The sequence below is a fragment of the Equus przewalskii genome, chromosome 4 (genome assembly GCF_037783145.1).
Source record: "Equus przewalskii isolate Varuska chromosome 4, EquPr2, whole genome shotgun sequence".
Taxonomy (NCBI): Eukaryota; Metazoa; Chordata; class Mammalia; order Perissodactyla; family Equidae; genus Equus; species Equus przewalskii.
The window spans coordinates 14,144,357-14,160,159 of NC_091834.1; the positions used below are offsets into that span (position 1 = coordinate 14,144,357).

The 15,803-nt window shown below is 40.2% G+C and overlaps 1 protein-coding gene across 6 annotated transcripts in view; it reads left to right on the top strand.

The window, feature by feature from the left end:
* Positions 1 to 15,803, top strand: part of HECW1 (HECT, C2 and WW domain containing E3 ubiquitin protein ligase 1) — a 394,020-nt gene that overhangs the window by 165,631 nt on the left and 212,586 nt on the right. For all 6 annotated transcript variants that reach the window (XM_070617193.1, XM_070617192.1, XM_070617194.1 and 3 more), the window contains one exon: positions 11,773 to 11,880. In XM_070617193.1, coding sequence (XP_070473294.1) covers positions 11,773 to 11,880 — 108 coding nt within the window. The remainder of the gene's footprint in view (positions 1 to 11,772; positions 11,881 to 15,803) is intronic.

A 15,803-nucleotide genomic window follows, 5' to 3' on the forward strand; every position in this document is an offset into this window, starting at 1 on the left:
GAAGGTGAGACAGCCAGGGACGTAAAGGAATGGATGGATCTGGAGCTCAGCCCTACCTCTGGGCTGGAGGTGTAGTTTGGGGTAATTTGCACCTGGGAGTATGTAAGGTTGCTCATGGCTTGAGGGCAGAAAGAGAGCACCAGAAGGCACCTATCAGAGAGAGGCAGAGGAGGAACTCAAAAAGGAGATAGAGAAGTGGTGAACATGTAGGACAAAAACTAGGAGACCACATCATCAAAGACGAGAGAGGGCGTTAGAGGGAAGAAGGGGCGGTCAGCAGTATCGATTGTCATGAGACTCTGAGAATGAATGAGATCTGGTGTTAACGTGACAATTTGACTGAGACAAAAGTAAACACAGCTCAGCATCTTGGAATCTTAATCTGACAGTTTGTTCTTCTCATAGTGGCTGCACAAATATAACTGTGAAGCTATTTAATGCAAAATGCCAACACTTTCGGTGGCGTAGCTTTTCAAAAATACTTTCCAAATCCAAAATTATCTGTGAATCTTAAACGTTCATAATTTGTAGGTCCTTAGTAACTTATCTGCCAGATTTGCAGTGCCTTGCCAGAGATCAAATCGTAGATCCAGGCCTAGAGTTTTAGAGGTGGTGATTTCACCTAATCTGTCATTTCACAAATGAGGAAATGCCAATTCAATGTCTCTCAGGGCCCTGCCGCTGCCCATCCTTCTAGCAGACTCCATGCTGACCATAGGAACATTCCAGTGTGACATCAGGTATGGGCCATTCCACGTGAGTGGACTATCTGAATGTCCACATGAGGCCAGTTTTTGATGCTTTCAGCATCTGACCTCTAGAGCTCTCCAGGCAAACATGACTTTCCTTCTGCTGTACAGAGTGAGATGTCTGGGTGTGGAGGGGATGTGTGGCCCTGCTCACTGACACTGTCACCAAGTCACTGGTGCTGTCCTTAGCCAGGACCCGAGGAACTCACTGATGGGACAATAACAGCAGCATTACCAATATTTAAAAAGTGAAATCGCATTTGCTTGCCCTCATTTGTGGAGTAGTTCATGAACTACATGAGAGGGATGAAGGATTTTCCCTCCTAGTGGCATAGAATGGGGAAAGATCATGTGGTTTCAGTGACAGGTTGACCTGGGTTAGAATCACGTTCTGCCATGATAGGATGTATGGCCTCAGCCAGATAGTGTCATCAGATCTTTGGGTTCCTTATCTCCAAAATGGAGAAAAAAACTTTCTTCTGAGGATCATTGAGCAGAATTGATGTGCATTTACTGTGCCTTTACTGCCTGCTGATCGATACGGTGCATCTTCATTTAACTTGTCAGGTAGCTCTGTTCTCTGGATGCATCGTGGCAAATTACCCTCATTCCCAGGCTGCAGTCAGCCTAGCCTGGGCCCTTAGACATGTACTCAGCTGTTAGAGTTGTACATTATACACAAAAGCTTCTTACCAAACCAACAAGGGTCTGGAAAGAGATTTTAGACGTCAGTAAATGGGCAGAAACTTATGATTCCGTCAAAAACAAGTCCATAAAGGCAGATTTGCTAGAAATCAGTATTTCCGGGAAATAGTTTTGCAATTATTCATTCAGGAATGCCTATGTGATTTTGACAAGTAAAATGTAATTGTTTATGAGTCTTGTACTTAAGATTAAAGATTCATGGCCACGGCTTACTCACACTAAGGGAAGGGACAGTATTGTATCATTTGGTTAGGGTACATAAATTGAAGGATACAATTAATACTTTTAATCATTAGAATGCGAAATTAATGAGAACATATGTATTCAAGTATTTTTCTTCTTTTATAATTGACATATAACATTATATTAGTTTCAGGTGTACAACATAATGGTTCAATATTTGTATTTATTGCAAAATGATCAGCACAATAAGTCTAGTTAATATCTGTCACCATAAATAGCTACGAAGATTTTTTTTCTTTTGATAAGGACTTTTAAGATTTACTCTCTTAGCAACTTTCAATTATGCAATACAGCGTTTTCAACTATAGTCACCTTGCTGTGCATTATCCCCGTGACTTATTTATTTTATGACTAGAAGTCTGTGACTTTTGAGTCCCTTCCCCCATTTCACCTACCCCTCAACCCCTACCTCTGCCAACTACCAGTCTGCTCTTTGTATCTATGAACTTGAGTTTTTGTTTGTTTTTATAAATTCTACATATAAATGAGAGAAATTGTCTTTCTCTTCTGACTTATTTCACTTAGCATAATGCCTCAAAGTCATCCATGTTGTTGCAAATGGCAAGATTAGATTTCACTCTTTTTATGGCTGAATAGTATTCCATTGTATATATATATATATATATATATATATATATATGTATACCACATCTTCTTTATCCATTTCTCCATTGATGTACACTTAGGTTGTTTCCATGTTTTGGCTATTATGAATAATGCTGCAGTGAACGTGGGAGTACGTATATAAGAAAAGAAGATATATCTTTTCAAATTAGTGTTTTTGTTTTCTTCGGATAAATACCAGAAGTGGAATTGCTGGATCATATGGTAGTTCTGTTTTTAATCTGAGGAACCTCCATATTTTTTCCATAGTGGCTGCAACAATTTGTATTCCCACCAGCAGTGCACAAGGGTTCCCTTTTCTCCACATCCTTGCCAACACTTATTTCTAGTCTTTTTGATAATAGCCATTCTAACAGGTGTGAGGTGATATCTCATTGTAGTTTTGAATTGCGTTTCCTTGATAATTGCTGATGTCAAACATCTTTTCATGTACCTGTTGGCAATCTGTAGATCTTATTTGGAAAAATGTCTGTTCAGATCCTCTGCCCATTTTTTAATCAGAGTGTTGGTTATTTTGCTATTGAGTTGTATGAGTTCTTTATACATTTTAGATATTAGCCCATTATCAGATAAATGAATTGCAAATATTTTCTCCCATTCAGTAGGTTGCCTTTTCATTTTGTTGATGTTTTCCTTTCCTGTGCAGAAGCTTTTTAGTTTGGTGTGGTCTCATTTGTTTATTTTAGCTTTTGTTGCCTTTGCTTTTGGTGTCAGATCCAAAATATCATAGCCAAGATCAATGTCAAGGAGCTTACTGCCTATGTTTTCTTCTAGGAGTTCTATGGTTTGAAATCTTTAATCCACTTTGAGGTAATTTTTGTGTATGGTGTAAGGCAGTAGTCTAGTTTCATTCTTTTGCATGTAGCTGTCCAGTTTTCCCAGCACCATTTATTGAAGAGACTTTTTCCCTCTGTATATTCTTGGCTCCTTTGTTGTAAATTAATTGACCGTGATAAGTGTGGGTTTATCTCTGACCTCTCTATTCTGTTCCATTGATCTATGTGTCTGTTTTTATGCCAACATTATACTGTTTGATTACCATAGCTTTGTAGTATAGTTTGATCAGGGAGTGTGATGCCTCCAACTTTGTTCTTCTTTCTCAAGATTGCTTTGGCTTTTTGGGATCTTTTGTGGTTCTGTACAAATTGTAGGATTGTTCTATTTCTGTGAAAAATGCCATTGGAATTTTGATAGCAATTGCATTGAGTCTGTAGATTACATTGGGTAGTGTGGACATTTTAACAGTATTAATTCTTGCAATCCATGAGCACAGAAAATCTTTCCATTTATTTGTGTCTTCTTCAATTTCTTTCATCAATGTCTTATAGTCTTCAGTGTACAGGTTTTTCACCTCATTGGTTAAATTTATTCTTAGATATTTTATTCTTTTTGATGCAACTAAAAAGGGATTGTTTTGGGGCCGGCCCGGTGGCGCAGCGGTTAAGTTCGCACGTTCCGCTTCTCGGCGGCCCGGGGTTCGCTGGTTCGGATCCCGGGTGCAGACATGGCACTGCTTGGCAGCCATGCTGTGGTAGGCATCCCATGTATAAACTAGAGGAAGATGGGCACGGATGTTAGCTCAGAGCCAGGCTTCCTCAGCAAAAAGAGGAGGACTGGCAGTAGTTAGCTGAGGGCTAATCTTCCTCCAAAAAAAAAAACAAAACAAAACAAAAACAACAAAAAAAAAGGGATTGTTTTCTTCATTTGTCTAATAGTTCATTATAAGTGTATAGAAATGCAACAGATTTTTGTATATTGATTTTGTAGCTGGCAACTTTACTGAATTCGTTTATTAGTTCTAACAGTTTTTTGATGGAGTTCAAGTATTTTTCACCTCTTCATTTCACATTCCAATATTAAAATAATATTTAATATCTTAAAACTCTCCCTAGGATTATTAATTTTTAAAAATAGCCATTCCTTTGACTCTGTTGGAAGCAGTCCTTATTAAAACTGCTTAAACATGAAATAAGTATGCAATTAAAATTGTGAAAATATAATTGTATAGGTAAAATAGGCATAGTACGCTCATAATTTGCAAAACTAGCTTTGTTATTAATTTAGAATTTTAATAAATCATGTCATTATTATGCCATGCTATCCCTTGCTATCCCTATATGATGCTAGAATTTGCTCGGTAATTTAAAATGTAATGAAACTAGAGAACATTGCTGCATTCAAAATTTGAAAAATTACGAGAGGATAACTGAGAGCAAAATTAAAATTAAAAATTCTCTAACATGTCATCTTTGAATCACACTCATAGACTGGTGCCTGAGAACGTATGTTCCCTTCTATATCTTGTATATCTGGATTGCTCCATCTGTGTGGGGTTAGAGATTATGGTCTGTCTCAAATTGATTGTTTGGAATTTTTTGAGGCTTCTTCTGTGACCTGTACCTGCTCAATGTTCATAAATATTTCATGTGTGGTCATAAAGAAAGTGTATTTTGTTCTGAATAGGTTTCTTTCTATTTATCTATGTATCTATCTATCATCTATCTATCTATCATCTATCTAGAGATAAAGAATATTTTATGTATATCTAGAGAATATATATATATAGAGAGAGAGACAGACAGACAGAGATTTTATAAAACGTGTTTACTGAAACTTATGCATACTGGGGCCATGTCCTCACCTTGTACAGTTCCATAGCAGCTGAGGGAGCGGTGGTAACCGTTATCACAGAACCATGCAGAGCAAGGACATAATTCTGATACGTACAAGTTTCAGTTCACAGGGCGTCTCACAAAGCAAGGATTGCCTCTCTTTCTCATATATGCGTGTATTATTAATATTATATATATAAATTTCCATCATATATTGTATATTCTGATTTTTTTGTCTCCTTGTTCTTCCCTCTTTTGAATGGAGTGTGTCAAAAATTCCTAGCAAAATTTTTTTTAATTTTTCATTTTAATCCATCTAGTTCTACCTTCGCTTCTGTAAGTAATATACTTTGTAGATGTTAACTCTGATTATTAAGTGCATAAATGTTCATATTGCTTATATCTTTTTTCTCGATGGTGTTTAACAGTTTATCATCACAGATCTCTATGTGTGCCTTGTGCTACACTTTGTCTTGAATTCTATTTTTTTAACTATTTAAGATTGCCAGTCTCCCAGTTTTCTTCTGCTTCATATTTGCTTGGTATTATCTTTTTCTTTTCTTTATTTTCAATCTTTGTCGCTTTTTAAGCATGCCACTTTGTGTGTATGTTTTTATTCTGATCTGGGAGTCTGACTTTTAACTGGCTAGAATAGAATACTTACATTTATTGTACTTACTGTTCTTTTTTGAGGGGGGGAAGATTAGCCTTGAGCTAAACTACTGCCAATCCTCCTCTTTTTGCTGAGGAAGACTGGCCCTGAGCTAACATCCATGCCCATCTTACTCTACTTTGTATGTAGGACGCCTGCCACAGCATGTCTTGACAAGCGGTGCCATGTCCGCACCTGGGATCCGAACTGGCGAACCCCGGGCCTCTGGGAAGCGGAACATGCGCACTTAACCGCTGCGCCACTGGGCTGTCCCCTGTACTTACTGTTCTATTAGGGCTTATTTTCGCCTTCTTTCTTCATATTCTTTATTTACTGCATTTTGTTTTTGTTTCTTTTATTTTGTCTTTTCTACTTTCCACTAACTGGATCAGTTTATTTAAAAGTTATGCATTCTCTTACTGTTCTTATGGTGATTGCTTTTAATCATAGACCAGTGGTTTTTAGTCAAGGGTGATTTTGCCCCCCAGAGGACATTTGGTAATGTCTGAAGACTTTCTTGGATGTCACATTGTAGGTAGTGCTTCTAGCATCTGTTGGGTTGCCACTAAACATCCCACAATGTGCAGGGCAGCCTCACCACAACAGAGTTAGCCAGACCAAAATATCAGTAGTGCTAAGGTTAAGAAACCCTGCCCTAGATCATACTCATATTTACTTGTCACTGTCAATTTTTCTAACCTTATCAATAAATATCTCTTTTTCCAGCAGACCAGTAGTTCAGCCAGCATATTTTCATATTCCTTTGGTATTCCAGGACTTTCATTTTCCAGATGTGGACACTTTCCCTTTTGTTCTGATACCCCTTAGCCTTTCTTGTATATTTTCTGTCTTTGTTCTGGGAGGGTTTCTCTGTCAGATCTTCCAGCTTCCTGGTCCCTTTATCATCAGAACTCACACAGTAGAGTAGGATAAGAGCCATGACGGATGAAGGCATGAATGTTGTAGCCAAATGAATAGCACTCACATCCTACACATTAGTTTCAGTTAGCTCCTCATGGGGAAAGACTTCTATGGTTAAATAAGGATGGAAAACTCAGCCTGCATTGCCCCACTCTTAGAGACTCACAATGCATACTGAAGGTTTGAGAAGCCTGGAGGGAGCAACCCACTTTACTTTGTTTAACCTGGCATTTCCTACACTTTCTTGAGCGAGAAACACGTTCTTATTTCCCAATATTTGTCCATCAGGTGTTCCAGCTTGGGAAACCATACACTAGGAGTTATGGGAAATCATAGAGTAAGTACAGAAACCCAACCCTTGCCCTTAAGAAGCGCTTAATGTACAGAGCCTTAAAATTTAATGTTTTAGGACGAGAGCTAAAATTGTCTCTCTGCCTGGACACCTGCACATGGGAACTCCCAGAATGCTTCCTTACAGACATCAATTCGTGAAGAACTGAAGTTTTTCCTTTTCATCAGCCACCCTATTAGAATACAGAAGAGCTGGAGCTGAACTTGCTCATTAAGGCACAACCAGTTAGAATACTTATGTTCAAAGAAACAATCTGAGGGAAAAGCCACAGAAGAGAAGAGAGTGCCATTAATTTTTAGGGCTTCCCCTGCCCTTTATCCTTAGATTCCCTTCGTAGCACAAGAGAGCGGAGTTTCTCCATCTTTGGCTTAGTAGTATGAATGGCGAGTAGATTCTCCCTGGATCTCCTGGGCTACTATTTAATAAAGCCACAGTCTAGCCGTAGTAGGAGAATCCTTGGGGATTTTGCCGAGATTTGGTTATCAATGGGCATGAGTTCCTCTGGGAAATGGCAGCCACGTTGTATTTTCTCTGTTGGGCTTAGGAGATCGAGGTAGTGGATCAGGTCTCCTTTTTAACTGATTCTGGGCTCACTTGCCCATTCTGCTCTCGACAACAACAGTCTTGTTGTTGTATACTCTTCTATTATAGGTTAGGATGTGGAAACTATAGCTACAGATTTTATTTTAAGGACAAAGCAAGAGAAATACGTTCCTCGTTTCTTAGGTGTGCTTGTTTCTGTAAGCTTCACTAGAACTTTCAGATTCAATTTTGTTTGTTTGTTTGTTTGCTAAGGAAGATTGTCGCTGAGCTAACATCTGTGCCAGTCTTCCTCTGTTTTGTTTGTGGGACCCCGCCACAGCATGGCTTGATGAGCGGTGTGTCAGTCTGCACCCAGAATTCGAACCAGTGAACCCAGGCTGCTGAAGACAAGTGCATGAACTTAATCACTATACCACCGGGCTGGCCCCTCAATTTTTTGATAATCTGCAAAGATCTTTTCTCTATTATTAACTGTGGGGCAGGAGGTACACACTAGAAAAAATAAATATCACCCAGCAAATATAATCCTTTTTTGAGAAACTTAATACACTCTACACGTTCTATACAAAATGAGCAGTGGCAAAATTTTAAATAGTACCGGCCTAAGCTAATGTCTCAGGTTATTACTAATGGTCTTACACATTAAGTGTCATGGAGCATTGCCATAGAGGACCCTATTTTTAGCCCTGACTGTAAACAGAAATAGCCACTTATTGGATGTCTGACACTGTTCTCAGACCACTGCCTGTATTAGCTCATTTAATCCTCACAACAGAATTGGGGGTTGGTACTAATATTACCCCTACTTTGTAGTGAGGAGCAAAGACACAGAGAGATTAAATAAGCTGCCTAAGATCTCATAGCCAGTAATGGTGGACGTAACCCTCCTACCTCACAGGGGCTGTAAATATCCCTCTAATCACACAAACATTGCTCCTACAAAGAGACTTCCGCCATGACAGAGAGTGCCGAAAAAGAACCTCTGGGTAGAGAGCCCAGAGGCTGCCATTCTAGTGTGGTGGAGAGCGTGGCTGGGCCCCCATCATCCATTCCAGTCCTCTTTTCTTCTCCAGCACCTTCCTCTAGTGCAGAATCTGGTCCACTAAAAATTACATTTCCCAGACTCCCATGCAACCACATCCTGGAATTCAAATTTGGTCCCTTCCTTTAGATGCACCTGTGCAAGACTAGGAAGGTGGAAGTGATGGGGATCCTCCTTTAGTCTGGGGCTGCTGCAAACATGGCTTTGATAAATTAAGCTTTTCTACCATACTGGCCTAGTGTCCACTCACTCACTTGGTGGGTGTCAGCCAGCAGTGGTGATGGCAGTAACCTATTCAGCCTGCCACTGGCTGGCCACTATCTTTGTGGGTGGAGAGGCAGTTGCTGTGGCTTGTGCAGCAGCCTCTTGCTCCCCGGATCAGCTGTATGGGGTTCTTGTACTCAGCAGGTCCCATGTGGCCTCTCTGAGTGAGGGAGAGGCAGCGCCTGGGAGAGCCAGTGTTATTCTGGGGGCTGTTCCCAGAGGCCTGGCCTAGAGTCCATTTCTCCGATACTTAATTCCCTGCATTCAATCCCTTTCTGCATAAAATATCCAGACTGATTCTGTTTCTCTGCATCTGACCCTGACAATACACTTGGATTCCCAAGCAAAGACTAGTGACTTTTCTAACCATTGGCGGTAAATGCCTTTGGGGAAAGATTTGACCTCTCAGCAGAGATGGTCTGGGCAAGAATTCAGACTATTCTATTTTCTTGTGTGATATTTGTTGTGAAGTGTTATTATTAGTGTAAAGGAATGAGATGCTTATCAGGACGAATTGGCAATCTCTTAAAATGTGTTGTGTTTAAATGTTACAGCGAAATGTATCTTGCTCTCTTTAAAATGTTATTTCACTATTCTCGTCAATCTTTTCTGATTCTTCCCACTCATTCACCCCCATCCTTTTCTCATTTGTACCCCTGGGGTCCTTTAATATTTAACCCATTCTTATATGTACCGTATTCTAATGAAATTGCCTGTTTTTCGAATAATTCCCCAAATCTATTGGAAACTTCCTGAGAACATGACCATGTCTTGTTCACCAGTGTCTCCCCAGGGTTTAGCACAATGCCTGGAGTGGAGTAAATACTCAATACACATTTACCTAATGTGTGAATGAACTTTCCCCTTCTTGGTGTTATTGTATGTGGATACGTGACCATGACTTTTAAAGTGAATATTCTGGCAATAAGAGAGGATCAATTCAGGTAAATTCCACTCCTTGGAGAATAGCCATAACAAGGCAAATTTCTGTCTGGAAATGAGATTTGTTATATCTGTACTGAAGACCCAGGGAGCCAGGAAAATATTATGCTTTTTTTTTTTTTTGTCAGAAATGAGGCAATTACTATAAAAGACATATTATGCAATCATCTTAGTAACCCAAACAGGGCTGTAAGCACACTCTGTGAATATAAAGACAGGCAAATTTTGCAAATAAGTGATTTTCCAAGAGATGCAAACACTTCCTGCCATTAATGAGGCAGAGACAGTATTGCCTTGCTCAATCATCTTTGCCAAAGTGGAGGCAGGCGAAAATGTGCTGTCACCATGGCAGGGCACAGGCATGTCTACCAGTCATCTCATTGAATCCTCCCCCGTGGGTCCGAGTTAGTACTGCCCCCACTTTGTGGTAAATGGCACAAAGGCCTCGGAGCTGGGTCCTTTAGCTACCGGCCCTGCCCTCTGCCCCTCATCTCTGTTGGTTTTCCCGGTCCAGCCAGATACAGGATGTGAACCTCAGGGTATTGTAGTTACAAAAAGACTTAGTCCCTCTCTGCAGAACTAGGCCTGCCCTCAGGAGCCCCTGAGTTGTGGTGGTTCCTCCAGCCACTGTGGTGGATTTGCACTCTCAAAACATGGTTTCCCACAGCCTCAGATCCATCTGACTCAGATGGTTACTTTCTGGTACCCATCTGCAAGGGCCCCATACAAGGTCAAGGTAAATTCATATCCCTGTCCTAGTCTGCACTGAAAACGTGGGGTATGGAACTAAGGAGGTGACGGTCAACTTGGTCTTCCAGAATCTGTTCTCTCCAAGAATGCTGCATTCCTCTGCAGACACCGGCTGAAAGAAGGACATTGATGGGTTGCAATGTGATGAGCAGAGAAAGGGCAGGAGAGAAGAATGCACCGTCAACTTCCAGCTCCTCTCAGTGCCTCCATGTAGCAGGCTCTCCCCCACCTCGGGCCTTGGACACCACAGCCGAGCCTTACTCCGCTCTCCACACATCCTGCCTCCATCTCCACCCTTGTGGCTTCCTCTCATCCCTCAGCTCTCTCCTGACCTGCTGTTGGCCTTCCTCCTTGTTAACTCCCTGTCAGAGCACCCTGATCTTTCCTTCATATCCCTTATCACATTTATTTCTTTACTTAGTGTTTAAAGGCTATCTCTTCAATTGTTTGTAAGCTTTCACACAGTGAGTTCACAAAGGACCGCATCGGTTTTGCCCAACACCATGGCCCCTGCACCTTTCTCATTATAGCAGGTGGTTGGATCTTAATAAGTATCTGTTGAATGAACAAGTAAACGCACAAGCACATGAAAAATGGATGGACAGATTCGTGGATGAGTCCCATGTGTTGGATGATGATGGGTGTCCAGGCTGGAGAAGAATTAATAGAGGGTGTGGCCCATGAGAAGTGGGCCCCAAGTGAAACGTGCAATTGGATGTTTTCTCTATGCCTCATCCTCAGACCCAAAAAGGGACCAGTTAATGAAAGATTTAGGAGGAAAATTTTTACACTGAAATTTCACACATGAAAGAGCTGTTCAAAAGTGAAATGAACTGCCATAGAAGCAATTACTTCCCTGTTTCTGGAGGTGTTCAAGAACCAGCTAGATGATCCCGGGCCAGGAGTGTTGCAGAGTGGGGAGGAGATTCCAGTGTTAAAAAGGAGTTGGGCTCGGGGCTGGTCCACTGGTGTAGTGGTTAAGTTCATGTGCTTCTGCTTCAGCAGCCAGGGGTCCACAGGTTCAGATCCCAGGTGTGGACTCAGAACCACTCGTCAAGCCATGCTGTGGTGGCGTCCCACATAAAATAGAGGAAGACTGGCACAGATGTTAGCTCAGTGACAGTCTTCCTCAAGCAAAAAGAGGAAGATTGGCAACAGATGTTAGCTCAGGGCCAATCTTCCTCACCAAAGAAAATTGGGGATTGGTCCAGATGATACCTGAGAATGCTTCTACCTCTGTGATGCTATGATTCCAGGTGCCTTTTCTTCAGTTGAGCTGGAAACGGCATTAATATCTTTTGCTCTTTTAATTTTTTTTTAATAAATATGCTGTTGGCTGATATGTTCTCTGCCTTCTTTTCTTGGAATTATAGATGAGGTCTTGTCAGAAAACTTTCTGGACTATAAGAACCGTGGAGTCAATGGTTCTCATCGGGGCCAGATCATCTGGAAGATTGATGCCAGCTCTTACTTTGTGGAGCGTGAGTACTTTTCCCACTCCTGTTGCTCAGGATGAAGCAGAATTCAACTGCTTTGTTCTTTGTTCTGTTGCCTCCTCTTAGAAATGTAAAAGAGACATGAGTTTAATGAGATGCTTAAAAATAGTGAGCAGCGAGCTGGAGAGTGGTGCGTAAAAGCCATCTAACCCAGCCCTTTAAATTCAAGGAAAGGTTTGGTTCACGTTCAGTAATAAGCCTCTGGATGCAGGACCTTTTGGCTCATTTCCCTGAGCTTTCACTCCATGGCTCCTCCAGGGTCTCTACAACTTTGTGATAGTTGTCCCTCTGTATCCTGCCATCCAGTTTTGGCTTTGCCTGACCCAGTCCTTCAAGGCTCCTCGATCACGGCCCCGGAATGCTGGGCATATTCTGCACTTTGCCCTGGTCTGTGGCTTTGGCCACAATTCCTCAGGATGGGGTGCTGTATTGGTAAGGCCAACCTGTTTCTTTGATTCTTGATCTCCTGACGTTTCTGGACGTGTAAACTTGTCATCATGTATCTTATTGAGATATTTTCTAAACTCTTCTGCTCTCTTTGAGAATAAATCATTTTCACAGTTGTGGAAGGATATTTTTCGTAGGTCTCCATACTGGTGCATTTCCCATTGCATGAGGAAATTTCTACCTGGGCCTCATGTTTGCCAGCTGAAGGAATGCACGGATTACCCCTAATCCACAACTCCGTGCGCTCCCACTCGGGTACTGAGAGAGCTAAGGGCACAAATTCCTTCATGCATCTTCTGGTTCAAGGCAGGTATTCGTTCAATATAGCACTTCTGAAAGGAAATAGAATAGTCTATTGTTCCAGCTGCCCAGTTCTCAGAGGAAATGATATAGGACCAGGAACCTAAAGGTGTCTGTTATCATTTGACTTGTGGTTCAAGAAAAACTATGTCCTCTACCATATTTTGCTCCCATTTTTATTCACTCTCATTTTCATTCATTCACTTAATAAACATTTTCTAGGACTTACTATAGTCCAAAGACTACAGATTTGAGATGAAAGGCCTAGTGTCAGCCCTTTAGAAGCTTATGGCGTCTCTGCTCCTAGAAATGACACAAGTGCCCATTTTTTTTTGCATTGGCACATACAGAATGGGTAGACAGTCAGGAGATTTGATACTATCAGATGTAGAAGGAACACGATTTTATGGGATATGGTTGCTGGCCCTTGCCTTTGAGTTATGCACAATGAAATTCCCAACAAGAGATTTCCTTTTCCTTAATACTTTACTCCCTGACTCTAGCTTTTCTTCTCTCTAATCCTGCACACTGATACCAGACAAAACTCCTTCAACCCAATTCTGCTACCATCTGCCCAAAAGACGCTTGGCTGTGCTTTCATAATATATCAGCTGAAACCTCTCTGCCCAGCTGCCAAGCCCCAACAAAACTCATCCTCATCCCTCACCCCTACTTCTCCATCCTCCCCAGCACACACTCGTTGCCCTTGTCATGCCAGTATCTTCCCTTATCCCACAAATAGCTTCATTTATCATAAAGAACATGGGTGGCTTGATTTGAGGATAAAGATGGGCTCTAGCTAGTAGTACCTAATATGACTTCCCAAATGCCAAAAAGAACAAAAAAGGTAAAAACTTGCATTAGCAATGAATATTAGTCTTGATAGTTGACTGTGTGCCTCAATCTACATTGGAAGTTTGCTGGAAGAGTCCTTCCTTACTAAACACCCATTTTCTTCTTTCGGGTTCTAACTAATTGAGAAATAGACACAATTTAGGGTCAGAATATAATATCAGCTCAAAATGGTGCAGGCAGGAACACAACTTAGAATTTTTTATCTATTTAGAGTCAAGGAAGTAGGCATTAAGGATAATATGAAATCTCATGACTGTTTCTTCATTCTGCGTGAGCCAATATGAAAAAGGGGAATTTGTGTATAAATTAATCTAGCACTAGTGCCATTCCTTTCAAGGCATTTCTTCAAGATTTCTGTGACATATAGAACATTTCCTGTATATTCATCTCAAATAACAAACCGTTTAATACAGTTGTCTTCATCAGCAGTATGAAGACACACTTTAAATATCATTAAAAAGATATTATAAAACCAGCTCTGTAAAACACATAAAATATTGTCATAATTGAGTGAAAGTGTATTCAAACTTGGTTAACTAGCAATGTCTTATAATAAACAAATAGCTTGCCAAGTCATATTCAAAATAACTAAAAGTTGAGCACTTTAGAAAAATGACATTTTTAAAATGTTCTGGTGCAAACTTGAGAAGATCTCACTCTGCGATGTACCTGTTGGACTAGCAATATCTCAGTGCTTTGGGAAATGGACGAAAGTGAAATTGAAAAAGTGGCCATTTACATTTTGCTAATATATCAAAGGAGTGGTCAATATACTAAGAATGTATTATTCTGTACAAATGTAATATAATTTGTCAAAAAGGAAAAATTTATCAAGATAAAGCTTAATTGAGTTTGCAAATGATTAGAATATTAACTCAGGGAACACATATAAATCAAATAAATGTAAATCAAATAAGTTAAAATGCTGTAATGAATCATATTTTTAGAGTCTGAATGGATTAAAACTATATAATATGCTATATGAATTTATATTTTTTACCGTGAAATAATTTGAATTTTCAAAAACGTATGATTGAAAAACTGCCAGATTAACAAATAGGAAGAGATTGGAAGCACAAAATGTCCTAATATGGCTGTCCTTCATGAACACATCAAAGGTCCTCTTGCTGTAATAAAAATGCAGAATCTAGACCATTATCCGGAAGGTTACAGAAGTCTTTGTTATGAATCAAAAATAGGACTCTTTCCCAGTCTCTCAGTAGTAATAAGCACATTATTCTAAGTGGTAAATTATACCTTCTTAAAATTAAAAGTAATTTTGTAAACTTTGAACATTGGCCGTATTTTAAATGTTGAGGTACGGCAGAAGGTCATTCTTTCTACCTGGGAGTTAAATTAAAATAATAAAATAAATGGTTTTTATTCTATTTTCATTTACCATTTTTTTCTTTATTTTTTCCTTTTATTATTTCCTTTTATGAGGTGGAAATATATTGCTGATCCTTGGAGTCTATAATGTTTAAATAGCAGATTTCTTTTGGGGTTATGATTCAATTTAGAATTAGGTGATTGCTATTGATTTATATGATTTTTTTTTAAAGTTCTGACTAAATCAGAGTTTGAAAGTACCACCAAATGAGGAACATTCAAAACAAATATTTTCTGCACTCTCCCAAGAGTTACATGCATGATAAAATACAAGAGGAAATAAAGCCGGAATCATTTCCTATTCTCTGGCATAATTATTCCCTAGTGGACACCTGGCTTTTTGACTATAGTAATAATTGCTGTAATATGAAAAGTGTGAAAATGCAAATTTTGACACCGACAAAAGAAACAACTAGTGAAATTCTAGTTTCACCCTCGTGATAAAATCTTACAATATTTCATTGTTATAGTAACTCAATTATTATTTTTTAATATGTGCAGTCAGGCTCCGTGGGCCAGTCTCACACCCTCAGAAGGAGTGACCACAGGCCTTGTTGATTGTGTGTTCCTTCAAGTTGGGGCTCATATTGCCCAGAAGCAATGACCGGAGGCGGTGATGCAGCAGCGAAGGCATCTTTGCCTTGATCGCTTGCCCAAATCTTCTACATGTTACTCCCTGCTCATTGTAGTTTTCCATCCATAGCAGGAAGAACAGAGTGGTGTGCCTGAGGTGACCACCAATTTCTGGCCAAAAGAGTTTCTCCCGAAGGGGGCCCCCTTTCTCCACCCGCCCTCGTGTCATGTCATGTTGTTATCACAGTCATGACGGCTGCCTTCTCACAGCTGTCCAGGCGTACACCAGAAATCTGCAGTCATTTTAGACTGCTCTGCTTTGTCTTGGTATCCTGCCTCCTTGG